Source organism: Dendropsophus ebraccatus, chromosome 9 (genome assembly GCF_027789765.1).
Source record: "Dendropsophus ebraccatus isolate aDenEbr1 chromosome 9, aDenEbr1.pat, whole genome shotgun sequence".
Lineage (NCBI taxonomy): Eukaryota > Metazoa > Chordata > Amphibia > Anura > Hylidae > Dendropsophus > Dendropsophus ebraccatus.
The window spans coordinates 33,439,983-33,456,465 of record NC_091462.1 but is presented as its reverse complement, the minus strand read 5'-3'; the positions used below and the strand labels follow the sequence as shown (position 1 = coordinate 33,456,465).

Below are 16,483 nucleotides of genomic sequence, written 5' to 3'. Positions count from 1 at the left end.
TGCTGGTAAAAGCAGCCTGAAAGCCGGCTGCTGAAAAAAAAGGGCAGTCTCTGCTCAACTGCTGTGACATCATCACCTCCCTCCTCTTTTCACAGGGGAAACAAAGAGGGGAAAGGTGCTATTATGTGTACTGCTGGGCAGCGCCATTTTGTTTGGTTTCAATCATGTCCCCCCTTTCTCTTCTTTCCTCCAGACTATATAGATTCAAATCCTTTAGTCTTTCCTAATATGGTTTATGCCTGACACCCTCCACCATTTTTGTAGTCCGTCTTTGGACCCGTTCTATTTTATCAATGTCCTTTTTTAGATGAGGTCTCCAGAACTGGACACAGTATTCCAGATGTGGTCTCACCAGAGCTCTATACAGCGGGATCACAATCTCCCTCTTCCTACTTGTTATGCCTGTAGCTATACAGTCAGGCATACAAAAAAAAAAAAAAAAGATCCTTCTCTTCTGAAGTCTTTGCAAACACAGAACTGCCAATATAATACTCGAATAGAGGATCCTACATTTGGAAACATTAAACTTCAATTCCCATTGTTTGGACCCCTTATCTAGCAAAGCTAAATCATTTTCCATATTACTGACACCTCCAGGAATATCAACCCTATTGCACACTTTTGTGTCATCAGCAAACAGACAAACCTTATCTACCAAGCCTACAGCCTGCTCAGCCAATCACTGACTGAGACAGGAAAGCACCGCAGCTATTGATTGGATGAGCAGGCTGTCACTCCTGAAACAAGTCCATCCTAAAAGTTGTGGCGGCTACAGTCAGTGGGGGATATCAGAACATCGGGGGAGCATGGAGAGGTAAGCATAACATGTTTATAAGAGTAGGGCAGCATTATATAAAAAAACATTCATAACACTGGATAAATCCTTTAAGGCGATAAGCTGACCAGAAGAACAATGCACCATCATGGATAAACTGATCGTATCAGAGTTCTCTAGGATCCTGGGATTTGTAGCTACGCGAGAGTATGATTACACGCACATTTTTTATTATTATTTTTTTTTTTCCCCATAAGGTGTCTTTGAACCCTTGCTCAAGTTGCATATATATGCCACAGAGCCTTAAGGGATTAATGTGGTTTTGAATACATGGACGGACATTTACATTCCTGTCCTGTATAATATTTTTCTCTCTCTCTTTATTGCTTTGTTGTGTGTCAGTTTAATTGGAAAACAAATTCCAGGTATTCCATGTGTTCTGGGTCTGAGTTACTATTTTCATCTAATGGATCAGAGCCATTACTGGATGGATTGTTAGCACAGGAGCTGAGCCCTAATACGCCGTGCCCTTTAATGTGGTCTATTTAAAACATTTGCTCATTTGCAGTCTCAAGTGCATGAACACGTTGTTTTTTAATGTCTGATTAGTTTCCGAAAATATACCCTTCCAATTTTGTGGTCACATCCACTTCCTTCTTGCAGTAAAGATTTGCTGTAGTGTGATATAGCTGTACCTATATATACAGCTACTGAAAACTCATTTACTGCTGTTACTCCACAATGCAACCAAAATGTGAAGAAAACTTTAATAAATATATTTGCATATGCTTCCATATATAGTGCCATGAATATAGGGAATTCAATAGCTGGTTTCAATAGCATCTATCCATAGGTGGGATATTTTAGGCAGAAAGTGAAAATAGGAAAGATGGTCTCATGGGAAAATCTAACGGTCTGTTTACACGAATCGATAATTCGCCCAATTGATTGTTTAAAGATTTTGAAGCAACAATTTGGTTTTTATAACGATCAGTGTTTAGACGAATAAATTGTTAGAAAAATCGTTTTTAGGATCGCTTAAGCCCATCTCACACATAGGGTGAATCTTTGAAAGACTGTTTAGACAAAGTGATTTGCGAATTTTTAGCGAATGACCAACGACAATTTGAGAACATGTTGAAAGATCAAAATGAACGATTTCTCGCTCGTCGCTTGATCATTCACTGTGTTTACACAGAATGATTATCGCTCAAATGCGATCGTTATTGCGAAAATTCGAACGATAATCGTTCTGTGTAAATGCACCATAAGGGTCCTTGGCAAGAGTAAAAGTGTGATAGCTAAATGAGTGGATTAGAACACCTGGAAAATGGCAGGGTTTTGGAGGGAGAGGGGTCTCAGGGCTCAGTGGTAAGGCCTACTAAAAGAGATTTAAGGAAGAATGCCCATGGTGACAGGACCATGGGCATTCATGTTAAAGTTTTCCGGGCTATGAGGCTCAGGCTGCACTACAGTAAACAGCAAAGATACACTTAGTGTCATATAACTTCCAAAAGACAAGAACGTGTAAAGATAGCCATTGGACCCATTTAGGCTGGATTCACCCTTTTTTTTCATCAGTTCTTTTTCTTATGTTTTTGCAAAAAATGGATGAAAAACAGATGGAAAAACGAATGCAACTAATGCACTAATTTGTGTGCATCCGTTTTGATCTGTTTTTCCATCGACTTCCATTATATATAAAAAAAAAACGGCTCCCTTTTTATAATGGAAGTCAATGAAAAAACAGATCAAAACGGATGTACACAAATGCAAAAATGGATGAAAAAAACATAGTGTGAACCCAGCCTAACACTGTTGTGCCCAATCTCAACACTGTAGGGGAGATTTATCAAACATGGTGTAAAGTGAAACTGGCTCAGTTGCCCCTAGCAACCAATCGGATTCCACTTTTCTTTCCTCACAGACTCTTAGGAAAATGGAATCTGATTGGTTGCTAGGGGCAACTGAGCCAGTTTCACTTTACACCATGTTTGATAAATCTCCCCCTGAATTTACAAACTTTTCTGCACCCCCTAAAGCCTCATATCCACATCCGTAGTGTGGCCTGTAATTGGGAATTGCAGAGCACTACAGATGTACATCCATAGTGCGGTCCACAAACACTGCACTGGAGAATTGGAGATAGTGATCTATGCTGCAATTACGGACAAACAGAAGATGTGTGAATGAGGCCTAAGTGATTACAAAGAAGTCACCTCTCTTCCCCTGGGAGTCCCAGAAGTACATGCTTCACCAAACCTCCCACAAAAGTCAGAGCAGAGTCCCATCTCTCAATAGTCAGAGCAGCCCCTCAGTAGTCACAGCAGAACCTGTGCTGCAACGTCTACACATCCAATCATGTACAGTTCCATAGAGTGAGTCTACATGCGGCGACTATGAGGAGCAAACGAGCGCTGTCAGTGCTCGTTCGCTCCTTGTTCCCCGCTCGCTGTCGCGGCTATTACACGTTGGCAACAGTGATCAGGCGCGGAGAGGTGTGGTGGGGCTTCCAGGGTGATTGCTAGATTGTACGGGCAGCCCATAGCATATAGCCGCGGTCTGCTACCACTGCTCCTATTCCACGGAGAGACAGCAGCAGATCGTTGCTGTATCAGTCGTTTGTCTTTCAACTATGTTGAAAGACAAACAACTGCAACGATCCGCCGACATCGTTCATGTGGGCTGATCATTGCCTTTTATTACACGGAACGATTATCAGCCTTAAAAGTTATACCCGGTATTGCAGCCTGTCCCATTCACTTCAGTGGGTCAAGCTGCAAAATAAGGAATGGCCGCCATCCAATGTACAGAGCTATGCATGGTAGAAAGTGAAAAGGCTTCAGCATTTACAACAGTGCAGTGGCTCCCTCAATGAGCGGGGCTACCACGAGTCAGACCCTTACAGGTGAATAGCTGAAGTCCAAGTGAACCCCTTCAATACCAGTTGGTACTACCTTTACTAACAACAATTTAAAGTTTCCATCTTCCTGTTATTTCAGTCACTAGGAATATTTGAAAATTCATCCTTAGAGCACTTCCTTCAGTCAGACAGGTAGATATTTGCGCATGATCTGCCTTCTTTGAGTCAATCCTAAAATGTAATATTGTCTTCAACCATTGAGATGTAGATTTGTTTTAGCAAGGTAAGTCAATGATGATTAATGATGTACTCCCTATGCAATGACATAAAATGTGACTGCTGGCAGGTGTAGAGCTATAGGGAGGAAACAACTGAGCTCTGGTGTCTGATGGATATATAATCAGATTATAAATGGCACCTGCAAACCCTGTTAAAGGGGTTGGCTCAGTGTATAGTATTGGTAACTGTACTCACTGTATATACTGACAGCAGCTCCCTGTGTACCTCATAGAGCTACTATCAGACTCCCCTCCTCCAGGCTGTACTGGCCTGCTCTGTGGCGAGTCTGTCCATAAGATGGCTGACCTGGAGGAGCATGTGACCATGTCCCGCCTCCAGTGTCTTCTATAGGCATATACAGGCTCAGTGGTGAACAATGGGGGTGAGGCATGGTCACATGCTCCTCCATGTCGGCCATCTTAAGGACAGACTTAGCACGGAGCAGGGCAGTACAGCCTGGAGGAGGGAAGTCTGATTTTAGTTCTATGAGGTACACAGGTTGCTGCTGTCAGTATATACAGCGAGTACACTTACTAATACTGTATACTAAACTTTTTTACTAAGTGGCCAACCCCTTAAAGTATTTTGCGTTGGGGCTCAGAAGCTTCGAGTTACGCCTCCGACTATCGGTATTATGTCCTTACAGTGGAATGCTGCATTTCCTCTACATAGTACATAATTGTACTAGTGCTACTCCACTTATAGCTAAAGAACTCAACAAACAGCCTGAGGATCAGACTAGTACTTTATTTTTGGCAAATGTGATCTGAGGCCTGTTGTCACTTTTGGAAGGGATCGGTGACCTCGGCTGAGGTTATAGAGTCATGCAGTTTACTGGATATTCTTCTCATATGTTTTGCGACTTCCTCGACGAGTTTCTGCTCTATCAATAGGATAAATTTGGCACATTGGACCCTCATTTCTGTTGTTTTTAGGGGAAGGTGACATCAGACGATGACCCAATATTATTTAAGTATTTTTGGTGACGCCAAATGTTCTATTTTACTCTCTATATTATATAATAAACCTGAATATCAGGCCTTATTCACACGTCCGCAAAATGTGTCCGTAATAATGGATGCACAATAAAGGACAAATTAATATTTCATGGGTTTCTATGTGCCTATTCACACGTCCACATTTTTTTTTGCACATCCGTGAAAAAAAAAATATAATATTTACACTACATCAATATAATTCTATGGGGTCCGTATTTTTATTTAATTTTTTTTTTTACAGACGTTGCATAAAAAAACACAGATCCTTAATTCTACTTACTTTCATCCACCATTCAATTTTATGGATCCGCAAAAAATACAGAACATACGGATGACACTACAAATTAAATTTTGTGGATTGTGGACAGACTATTCCGGAGTCAAAATACTGTCTGCAAAAATATACTGATGTGCGAATGAAACCTTGCTGTTTTCATCCTGACCACTAAGCCTAAAACTAAGCTGAGACTTTCTGTATTGTACAGATCACTTTCCAGCAGTGTCCTCCTTATCATCACAGACCGGAATACAGTAAAAGATCACACCAGTAGATTTATAAGACAATGGGTGATGTTTACAGCTCAGTCTATCCCTCCCTGTGCAGTGCCACCAACAAAGGTCACAGAGCATGTCCAAAAATGTCAATGGGACAGCTCCTGTCTACTGTTTGCTATGTACATGGGACTTGCTTTAAAACATCTCTAAATGCTGTTAAAAACAGATCAGGCTAAATGGTAGTTCCTATAATATTGCACAAAAAGTAAAAAAAAAAATGTATAAGGTACAAAAGGTTATAAATAAAATTTTCCAGCTCTGTATCAGGTGACCAAGACAAACGTAGAATGTAAGTATGGGACTCTCTTACTCATATAGAAAGAGCAGGGAGAGAAATGAAACACCACATGCTTCTCTACCTGCTAATGGTAGTGATTGGTTAGGGTCCCAAGAGCAAAATAAATTTTCTACAATGATGGCTAGACTTTACAGGGGTGCTTATATCAACTGGTGCCAGAAAGTGGCAGAGATTTGTAATTTGCTTCTATTAAAAAATATCAAATCTTCCAGTACTTATCAGCTGCTGTATGTCTTGCAGGAAGTGGTGTATTCTTTCCAGTCTGAAGAGCAGGAGAGATTTTTTGGGGGATTTGCTCTGCACAGTTCCTGACATGGACAGAGGTGGCAGCAGAGAGCATTGTGTCAGACTGGAGAGAATACACCACTTCCTGCTGGACATACAACAGCTCATAAGTACTGGAAGACTGGAGATTTTTTTAAAGGAAGTAAATTACAAATCCCTGACGCTTTCTGACACCAGTTGATTTAAAAGATTTTTTTTCACTGGACTTCCCCTTTAAAGTGGTTGTCCTGTGTTTTGATTCATGTATTCAAATGTCCAGGCTGGAATAAAAATAATAATAAAAATAAATAAATCCTGCTTGATCCCCTGATACTACCATTCTGATGGTGCCCAGTCCCCACTGCTCACATCTTCCTGGTGTCTGTCTTGACAATAGAAAGCACCTAAATACTGCACTGCATTCACACACAGTCTAGGAAGCGGTTAGCAGAGAGAACCAGGCTAAGTGCTTACTGGTATATAGGTGGGGGCAAATTCTTCATTCCCAATGGAAACTTTGACCCCCCCAGGCTGTAAGTATTTGATAGCCTACAAACCCGAGCCCCGAGCTAAAAATCAGGAATTTTTGAATGATATTCGCTGTGTGTTAAAGGACCACAAGGCTGCCTGGAAAACATGGATACAAGCATAGGCTGTATCAATGTTTTTCAGGACTCCCCAGGGTTGCATCCAACTTCTTCAGCCACTGTTATTCAAATGCTTTCCCCTCAGGTTTGGACGGATTCGCTCATCTCTAGTCTCTCTACTAGATCCGCTAAGGAAGTTTCAATACATGGCCAAATAGATGATGACGCATTTCAGGAAGACACTGATGTCATAAAGAGAGTATAATAGAAAATTTTAACACTGGTGGGGCAGTTATTTGGAGAGGAAAGAAGGGCGGTTCAGTCGATGTCATGAAAAAAAAATTATTTTTAGGACTTGCCACCACTGTCTCAGCCATAAGATGTTTTTGCATTGTCATATCTATTGCTGTAGTCCACATAATTCCACTTACGCAACATGTTTTTTTTTTTTTTTTTTTAAAACATGCTTGGTGATGTAACTATGTGTAACTGTATTCAGCAAGTTCATGGGCTGAACTAAATGTATATAATTACTGCTTTAAGTACTCATACAACTCTAAATTTATTCTTAGCAGAAGAGGAAATTGCATTAACAAAATCAAATTAAAATAAAAAACTCTGAAATTATAAAAACTCTTGAAAGTCTCTTTACACCAAGAAATGCTGCTGAAGTCATAGACCGCATTGAGAGACCTTTTTTTTTTTGATTTACAAATGGCACATAAATCATTCTGTTTTCCTCACAATGAAGTTAAACTTATCTTGTGTTCCTTTTGTCAAACGCGAACGTGACGGATTGTTATGAACGATAATTTATAGCGTTGCGTGTTCGAGTTCAGTGAAAAGCTCGGTAATTGTAATTTACAGTAAGTGTCATTCTACATTATGAACGTTGACAATAAAATGATTTATTTTCTAGTTTGGCTTATTGTTTAAAATTAACTAATGGGAAAAATGTTAATAATTTGGAAAAAAAAAAAAAAAAAAGATCTTTCCAAACCTATATCTAAGTTAGTGTGTTAAAAAATATTACTTTCCCTTTAGATGCTCAAATAATCAGCCATTAACTAAGATCAACAAACTTTAACTGCACTTGTAGAACAGTGATGTCATCTTTAGTTGAGAGTAAATTGAATGGTAAAAATTTCTACATTCTTTGTAATTATTAGGTTTTTTTAAATAGAATTTTTCCTAATCTAGTCGTGAACTATTGTTATTTATTTAATTAGATAAAATTTGAGTTGAACATTTTTTTTTTTTTCAAATAACGTAGAGAACTGTATTAAGCATTTAAATTAAAATTCATCAGCGTTTAAAATAAAAGAATTTGAATGTATAATTCAGGCCCATCAACAGACACAATAATATTTTAATTGCATTGCTTTCTGTGTTTTAAAAAAAAAAAAAAAATCTCAAATTTCGTGCAAATTTATTTTTTTTTTTTTAAATGATGGAACTTTTTTTTTAAAAAAAGGAAATCAGTTATGCGTTGAAAGCAAGCATGCATTAGTTATCTCTTGGGCTTACTGGGTTAATATTAATGTAATGCTCCCATTTTGTTGTTTTGTGTGTTTTTTTCCCTTCTTTCCTCAGATACGGAATACATTACAGAGATTGCTGAGTTATGGTATCAGAATATTCATCAGAAGCGATCAGAATATAAAAAGAGGACCAATTACCATTTAAGCATGCCAGACAATGACACAAAACAAATGGCACCCGTCTGCTGAAATTTAAATGAGAACCAGTTTGGATACAGTTGTTTTCGGTGCTGCGCTATTTTTCTATTTTTTTTTTTTACCCCCATTAATATTTAGACTATAAAAGCAAATTCACCGCACTCTCATATGAGGGACCCAATGTCATCTTCAATTACGTTACTAATGCTTTCTCTTTTTTTAATGATGTTTTATTTATTTCTGTTAACAGGTTTCATTAATGCAGTGGATATGCAAAATTTATTTCCCTATACAGAGACTTATCAGGGAACAGGAAAAAAAAAAAAAAAAAAAGAAAAAGAAAAAAAAGAATAGGGCTTTAGCAGCTCCTATTCACCTGGGTGTTGGCGCAGTGTGTGGGTCCCTTTTTTTTTTGTCAAGTCGTACACACACATACAAAAAAAAGGGAACAAAGGTCAGCACCCAGCCGCCACTTGAATGTGAGATTTTTCTTTTTATTCCTCTTGATGTATAGCAGGCTCTGTGTTATTAGTCTTAATGATAGAAAATTGTAGTGTTGATACAAATTTTTTTTTCAAAGTAGTAGGCGGGAGTTCCATTTGTTAGTAAGTTTTTTCTGTGACTAAAAGCCACGGACAGTACATTTATGTAGCGGTAAAAGGCCTACAAGCTCTTTCCATAGCAGAGCTAATTATTCCTACTGTGACCTTACTGATCTGCGCTGTTCCGAGAACATCTCATCTGTGCGCCTGTTCCTCTGTGTAGATGGTGTCAGGGAATATGAAAAAACCCTATAATGAAACCATTTTCATGAAGGAGAAAGGCTACAGGAGTTGCACTTGCTACAAAGAGGCTCAATTATATGAGTAATTGTGATAATTTTCTACATTCATATCCTTCAATGGGGGGAAGAGAAAAAAAAAAGGAAAAAAAAAAAAAAAAAAAAGCCATAAGAGAAAATTACTTTTACAAGAAAGTGCAGAGTAAAAAAAAGGAGGAATAGACAAAATGAAAAAAAAAAAATAATAATAATCATGGAAAAAAGTAAAAAAAAGGAGGAATAGGAAGAAAGAGGGAACAACAGATATGCTGAAAGGCTCATGTGCAGCTGGGTTGCACAATTAAATTGAATTTTTTTCTGCAGTTGATGAATGTGACTACCGCAAATGTGCCTGTGTAGTTAGCTATCATTTGTTGTTCCGTGACAGGAAAAGGATAATTACCTCTCAGAAAGAATCAAAGGCTGACATGCCCTTTAGACACAGCTATGAATGCAGAGCTCCATACAATGCCTGAATAAGAATTTCGTACTCTATGGCCCTTTTCCACATAAGAATACATTTTGTTAAAATGCAAGAACGCCACCAGCAAATTTGTTTGAACCCTAGGTGTTCGAAAATACGAGGTGCACCTATCGACTCATCCCTTTTGCAAAAATAAAACCGCATTCTGAATTCCATTCCATTATATTCATGGATAGTAAGATAGTGAGATATGCATTAAATTTCTCTTCCCAGTAGGGGTCTGATTCAACATTTCCTATAAAAGAAGAAAAAGACACTATCCTTTTTTTTTTTTTCTTCCTCCAGATGATAGTTAGCCTATAATTTAAAACTGTCAAAAACACAATTTTGTGCAAAGTCTACAATAAAAGCTTCGGAGATATAACCCAAAGAGGTTTTTGCTAAAGTTAGATTCAGAATCAGTTACAACATTTCTATAGCAATAAATACATATAAATGATACTTTTTTTTTATTTTTTACCCAAGTGCCATAGGAAGAGCTGGGCTTCGAAATATGTGTTAATTGTGCAAGGGCTCATTGTACGGAGAAAGAGAGAAAAATAAGAATCCAGAGTATAAGGAATAAAAAAAAATATCTTGCTTTATTGTAGGATATATATCAATCGATCTATAATACTGAGGCTATGTTACACAATGTTTTTTTGACATAAAAACAGGGCCGTAAATTAGGATCATGATAATCATTTACGACCATAATTATCAAATACGGATGTTATTTTTGCCCCCAAAAAAAACATTTTGTGAACATAGCCTAAAAATGTAAAAACATTTTTTTAATACGTATATGACATAAGTTTTTTATTTAATGTGTCAGAAAAAAAAAACAATAAAATATCTACGGCTGCTCTTATCCAGCTGGTGTGTTGTATTTAGTACTGATACCATGTTACCCCAATGGGGTGCTATTTTTATAAATTATAAAAAAAAAAATGTGCCCCCCTTAATAGACTGATGTTTTTAAATCTTTTACATGATGTATTTAGATGTATTTTAGGTCTGAGCAGTAATATATGTTTATACGGTTATTACTGCGTATGGCTTGTGCCGACTCACTAACGTTACGCTAGTGCTATTTTTTTTATGTTTTGGGGTGTTTTTGCTGGAGTCTGAATTCTTAGTCAGTTATTTTATACACATCTTTGTCTCTTTATGCAGTTATCTTTACTGACCCACAGGTAATTCACTTTTACAAAAATCTTTCCTTGCCCAAAGCACAGCAGTACAGTGCAGCCGCTCACACACTGGTATCAGTCAAATGATGGTTTTGAATCATAAAACATGTCATCAGCTTTCTACCAGACTACCAATAACCTCTGTCCCACTTGCCAGCCTTCCCGTCGCTTGTCACTACATTCTGCTGGTCACCTGATTGTGTTTCCGATTACAGAGAAGGGAGCTCCTGGCTTGCAGGCTGCTATTGCTTCATCTCTGCATCTCCTGGCGGTCTTTACTAACTTCTGCCCATTTTCATCCACGTTTCCAACCAGAAAGGTTTCAGAGGTGTCCCCATGGTATCCGCCACTATACACCTAATGGAACCAGAGATGTGAAAATGTTACTCTGTAAATAATAATAACAACGTCCTAATAAAACAAAGTGGCTATTCTGGCTTATAGGGTTCCCATCTCAATGTTATAAATAGCAAGGCCATCCTAAAATCATTAGAATAAAAGCTTGCAGCTGGGTCGGTGCATTTAAGTCTTCCAACAACCCCCCCCCCCCAACAACATAATCACCTTCACCCTTAAATTCCATGACAATCCTACTGCAGACATGACACGCTTCTTTGTGCTCGCTATTATGTCTATACCTAGCAATGCAAATAGGGCAAATCTGTACATGCTTTCCCTAGTTATAGGGTTAGAGTAGACAAATCCTGCGGTAAACCAAGGTAACATTATAAAAGCTGTCAATTATAAGTATTATTTTCTAATAACTTCTATGATTGTAGGCAACATGTCAATTAAGGCTTTTTGGCAGTAATGATGGGGATCCCAAGGAATTATTACCCTAAAACAGGGGTGTCAAGCTCACGGCCAGCTGTTGCAAAACTACAATTCCCATTGTGCCTGGACAGTTTTCCAACAGCTAGAAGGCCGCGAGTTTGGCACCTGTGCCCTATATGAAAAAAAACAATCGGCAGACGGCTACACTGATGTTGTGTTCTTTCTCTAGTTGTTGTCATCACAGTTATAATGGCGGAGGGCGGAAAAAACTGTGATCCTATTTTTGTAAACGGGACCATAAAAATGGATAATTTTCAAGTTAGGGAGTAATTATGTGGCTAGAGGACTACTGCAACCCCCGTGGTTTCCTATAGTGAAAGCTCACACACAGATAGATATAGATATATCTATATCTATTAGTCATAGGCTATAAGCAGCACAACACAGTCCAACCTTAAAGTAGATGCCAGCAAAGACAGTTCCAACCTAGAACAGCTAGTAGAAAGATAATCTACGGCACTCCAAACATCTTCAATAAACTGTGAAAACTTCCATCATGGCAAAAAATAAAGTGCAAGACATCAAAGCATCACAAAGTTTCATCAATAGTCCAAGTGCAAGTAAGTGAAAATCAGTGTTTCTTTAACTACAGGTGCAGTAATTAAGACACCAATAGAAATTAGTGATGGTAAGTGTCCATCAACTGATTAATCGGCCATATGTGTGTCCAAACTCTATAGTCCATAGTGTAAAACGTCCATGTGAATCCAACTCATCTCTCTCTCTCTCTCTTTCTTTATCTCTCTCTTTCTTTATCTATCTATCTACATATATATATAAAACTCTCTCTCTCTATATTATATAACTTTTTTCTCATTTACCCTTAATTGTTCAGTATTTTTATGCAGCTAGCCAGGATAACCCTTTAATAATAACTAAAGTGTTCATCGAATACCATCTGCAGGTCTACCTGGCATACAACTCCATAGAGATGCAGTCTAAGCAAAGTTGAAAATCAAGCTGCAGAAAACAGGAAATGTCAGTCTATTGTGTGTTCCGTTTTGGATAATGTAAAACCTGGTGTACCTGAGGGGGGATTTTCCCACAAAAAAAGCAGATATAATTGTTTATAACTAGAGATTAGGGGGAATTTGGCGAAAGTACAGGATCACCCAAACCCAAACGATCAGCATTTCAATCCTGCTGCCTGGAGAAGGTAAATGCAGCTCGAGGACTGCCTGGAAAACATAGATACAGCCATGTTTGTCCCAGCAGTCCTCGGGCTGCATTCACCTTCTCCAGGCAGCAGGATTGAAATGCTGATTGTTCGGGTTTGTGTGAGTCTGTACTTTCGCCAAGTTCACTCATCTCTAGTTAAAGCTGATTTAGAATTGATTTTTTTAATTGTCCCCCCCCCTAGACAAGTGGGGACAGGGCCTTACTACTCCTCATATAGAGTAATTCAACTAATTTTTAAAGCGACTCCGTACCCACAATTTATCCCACAAAAACCACTTGTACCTTCGGATAGCTGCTTTAAATCCAAGATCTGTCCTGGGGTCCGTTCGGCAGGTGATGTAGTTATTGTCCTAAAACAACTTTTAAACTTGCAGCCCCGTGCCCAAGGGGAGTATCTGTGCCTTAATTTTGCACCACCCCTCCGTCCCTCCTCCCCACCCTCTTCCTCATTAGGAATGCCACTGGAACTTTTCCCCCTGTCTGAACATTGCACAGGTGCCTTAACGAACCAGCCCATATACCGTCCTCACACAGCTGAGGAATAGGAGACAATCTGCCTGGAGCATTCCTAATGATGAGGAGGGACAGAGAGGGTGAGCCAGCCTAATGCATACACAATCTAAGCCCCAACCTTTGGGCACAGGGCTGCAAGTTTAAACGTCGTTTTTTAGGGCAATAACTGCATCACCTGCCGAACGGACCCCAGGACAGATCTTGGATTAAAAACTGCTAACCGAAGGTTAGAGTTTAAAGAACTCTAGATTATATTGTTTGAAATGACGACTAGGGTGGAGAACTCAGTGATGGTGATTCAGTGAGATGATAGAACTACAGTGCATAACCGGGCCTATTACAAACGAAAACCCAATGTGAAAGTAGCATTAAAGGCCTTAAAAAAGCATGGCCCCTTTCTTCCAACAGCAGCACCACTCGTCTCCAATTTGGGTGGGGTTTTGCAGTTCCGTTGAAGTGAATGGAGCTCTATTGCAAAACCACAGCCAAACTGGAGACAAGAGTGGTGCTGTCTCTGGAAGAAAGCGGCCATGTTTTTCCTGAACCTGGATAATCCCATTAAGGTAAAAATAACACTAATTTCTGAACATACATAAATATACGTAATCTTTATAGTGTGCACCATTTTTTAAGGTGTTTTAAAGTTTCATGTAAATTAATCTTGCGTATTGTATGATGAAAACTTCTGAAATGATATTTGTGTTTCTTCCCCACTGTCAAAAACCATGCTTTCAGTAAAACGGAAAATCCAAAAACTTTGTACATACTAGATAAAAGTCGGCCAAACTCGCTGACTCAAGCATGACTAGCCGCCTGTCTAATGTGTATGGAGGCAGCACCAGAGTGGTCTCATCATTTACAGCACATAAACGCTCGGCTAAGTGGTTATGTGTATGGAAGAAATAAAAGAAATAGCCTTCAGCTATAGTAAAGATACATACAGTCCAGTGGTATCAATCTCTCAGATTGTATCAGTAAAATGTCTGGACTCTTCTGCTTTCCGTATAAAGAATTGCCTACACTGATTCTCTTGCAAAAACTCACCTGTGAGAAGTATAAGGTCTGTATAATCTCCATTCTCAACATGTTTTATTCACTTACAGCAACCACAGGTATTGAAAATGGTGAAAGTTTTAAAGAAATGGCTTAAAAGTTGCTTTTTAGTATACAATGATAGAGCATAAAGGGACTATTCTGAGAACAGAAAAGGTCCTACCTCTTCTGCTCTCCGGTGCTGCACTCTCTCCCTTTATATGACTCAGATGATAACTTCTGATGATTATTTACAAGACGGGGGGGGGGGGGGGGGGGGGGGGGGAGATGAGCATTGCATGTAGGTAAAATGTCCAATAGCTGCCCAATGTTGCTGCAACACGGGTAACATCCAGTAGCCATTGAGCATCACCCACAATATGCACCCTCTCATCTTGTAAATTATCATCAAAGACAGAGAGAAGAAGAGAAGCACTGGAGGGCAGAAGAGGTAGGGTCTTTTCTGCTCTCTGGATAACAGGGAGATCTGTCAGCTTAAAGGTGTTGTCCAGGCTTTAAGACGACACACAACCTTTGATTGCAACTGGCACAGGCTCCCTGCCATCTCTGAAGATATGCAAAGGGCAGAAGGGAGTATCGGGGTGCAGAACAGGTAAGATAACCCCTTTAATATGCAGCCATAATATTATTACTCCATAATCCATAGTCCTAGTAGCCAAAACAACACAAAGAATACTGCACAGTTTGGCAAAGAGGAGCCATGAAAGAATACGTCAGACTCCTAATTCCTGAATCCGGCATGTCCATGAAGAGAGCGTTCCCTCCACCCCTCTCTTAGGGCGGTGACTGACAAGCTGCTGTGTATGCATATATACACGGCAACCTGTCAGTCACTGCAGAGAAGAGAGGGGGAGGCGGGGAGAGTATTTTTTACAAACATTTGCAAATTATTGTAACATATCATCTTGATAAGAACTATAACTATCAAAACAGTAATTTCTTCTTTCAGGCCCTTTTGGGGGCAATAAAAGGCAATAAAACAATGTAACAAAAACACATGATGAGAGAAGCTTTAGTAACCTACCACTATGTATAGAAGCTAACACCAAGTCACCTGGTCCCTGCATGACCCTGTACACACGTGTATTTGGCCATAGATTACAGGGCAGGCCTTAGTCCTAAGTCTGTTTTTAGTAAATATTTTTTCCCATGATATATTAATTCAATCTAGTGTTTGGCTCCTTCTGGATATATCAATAAACTGACAACTGTGTGTTACCATTCGCTTTGCCAGTGGGGTGTGTTCCTATACGCCCTGACACTGTCCAGTATCGGAGAAACAATACAATGCAGAGATCTTACAGCACTTACAGCAGTGTTATTACATGGTCAGAGTTTTCTACTTTTACACCTTACGGACATCTCTTTCAGTAAGGTGATGAAGAAGGCAATTAAACTTTGAAACCCGTTGTCCCAAAATTCTTTTTGTTCTATTGTTTTTGTTTATTAAAAGGTTTATGTTAAATCCACATAAGTGAGTGAAACATTCATGGAACATTGGATAAACGGAAACCTGTGTCCGCTATGGGCACCCTTGTCTTTCTGGTTAGGGATATTACTTTGATATTTTGAGCAGTAGACCACACTGACAGGGACCTGGCAGGGCAACATGGTGGCTCCTATAAGCATGGTATACACAGAAAAGGCTTACATGGTTATGGATCCAAGCATCACCCCCCCCCCCCCCTTTTCGTTGTTAAGATGTATTACACATGAAGTGCAACAGAAATGCTCTGTTGCATGTAAACTGGCTTGCAGAAACCCCACTACAATCAGAAGGATCCATAGGTTTTTAATCAGGCTTCTGAGTTACAGTAAGGCGAGTCTATTGCCCTTTATTTAAAGGGAATGTGACACCTAAATTTTATTTTACTGATTAGAGTCGGAAACTAAAAATGGTTCTTTTATTCCAATCTCTCTCTATTTTCTGACACTATTTATTTTTTTTCACTTTTTGTTTATTGTTATGGGGGTTGCCATCTGCCTGGGCTGTTCTTAACAGCATTTAGTGACATGCTTTGCAGCAAGCCTCATGGACATAGACACCAAAAGACAGACTCTGTCCCCTTGAGATGAATGCAAAACATTACTGAGCATGCTCTGAGGAGGTCATTCCTCAGGGATCTGCTA

General features: G+C 39.2%; 1 protein-coding gene across 4 annotated transcripts in view; it reads right to left on the bottom strand.

The window, feature by feature from the left end:
- Window positions 1-16,483, bottom strand: part of METAP1D (methionyl aminopeptidase type 1D, mitochondrial) — a 123,167-nt gene that overhangs the window by 25,442 nt on the left and 81,242 nt on the right. For all 4 annotated transcript variants that reach the window (XM_069982921.1, XM_069982923.1, XM_069982920.1 and 1 more), the window contains one exon: window positions 10,968-11,131. In XM_069982921.1, the coding sequence (XP_069839022.1) occupies window positions 10,968-11,131 (164 nt within the window). The remainder of the gene's footprint in view (window positions 1-10,967; window positions 11,132-16,483) is intronic.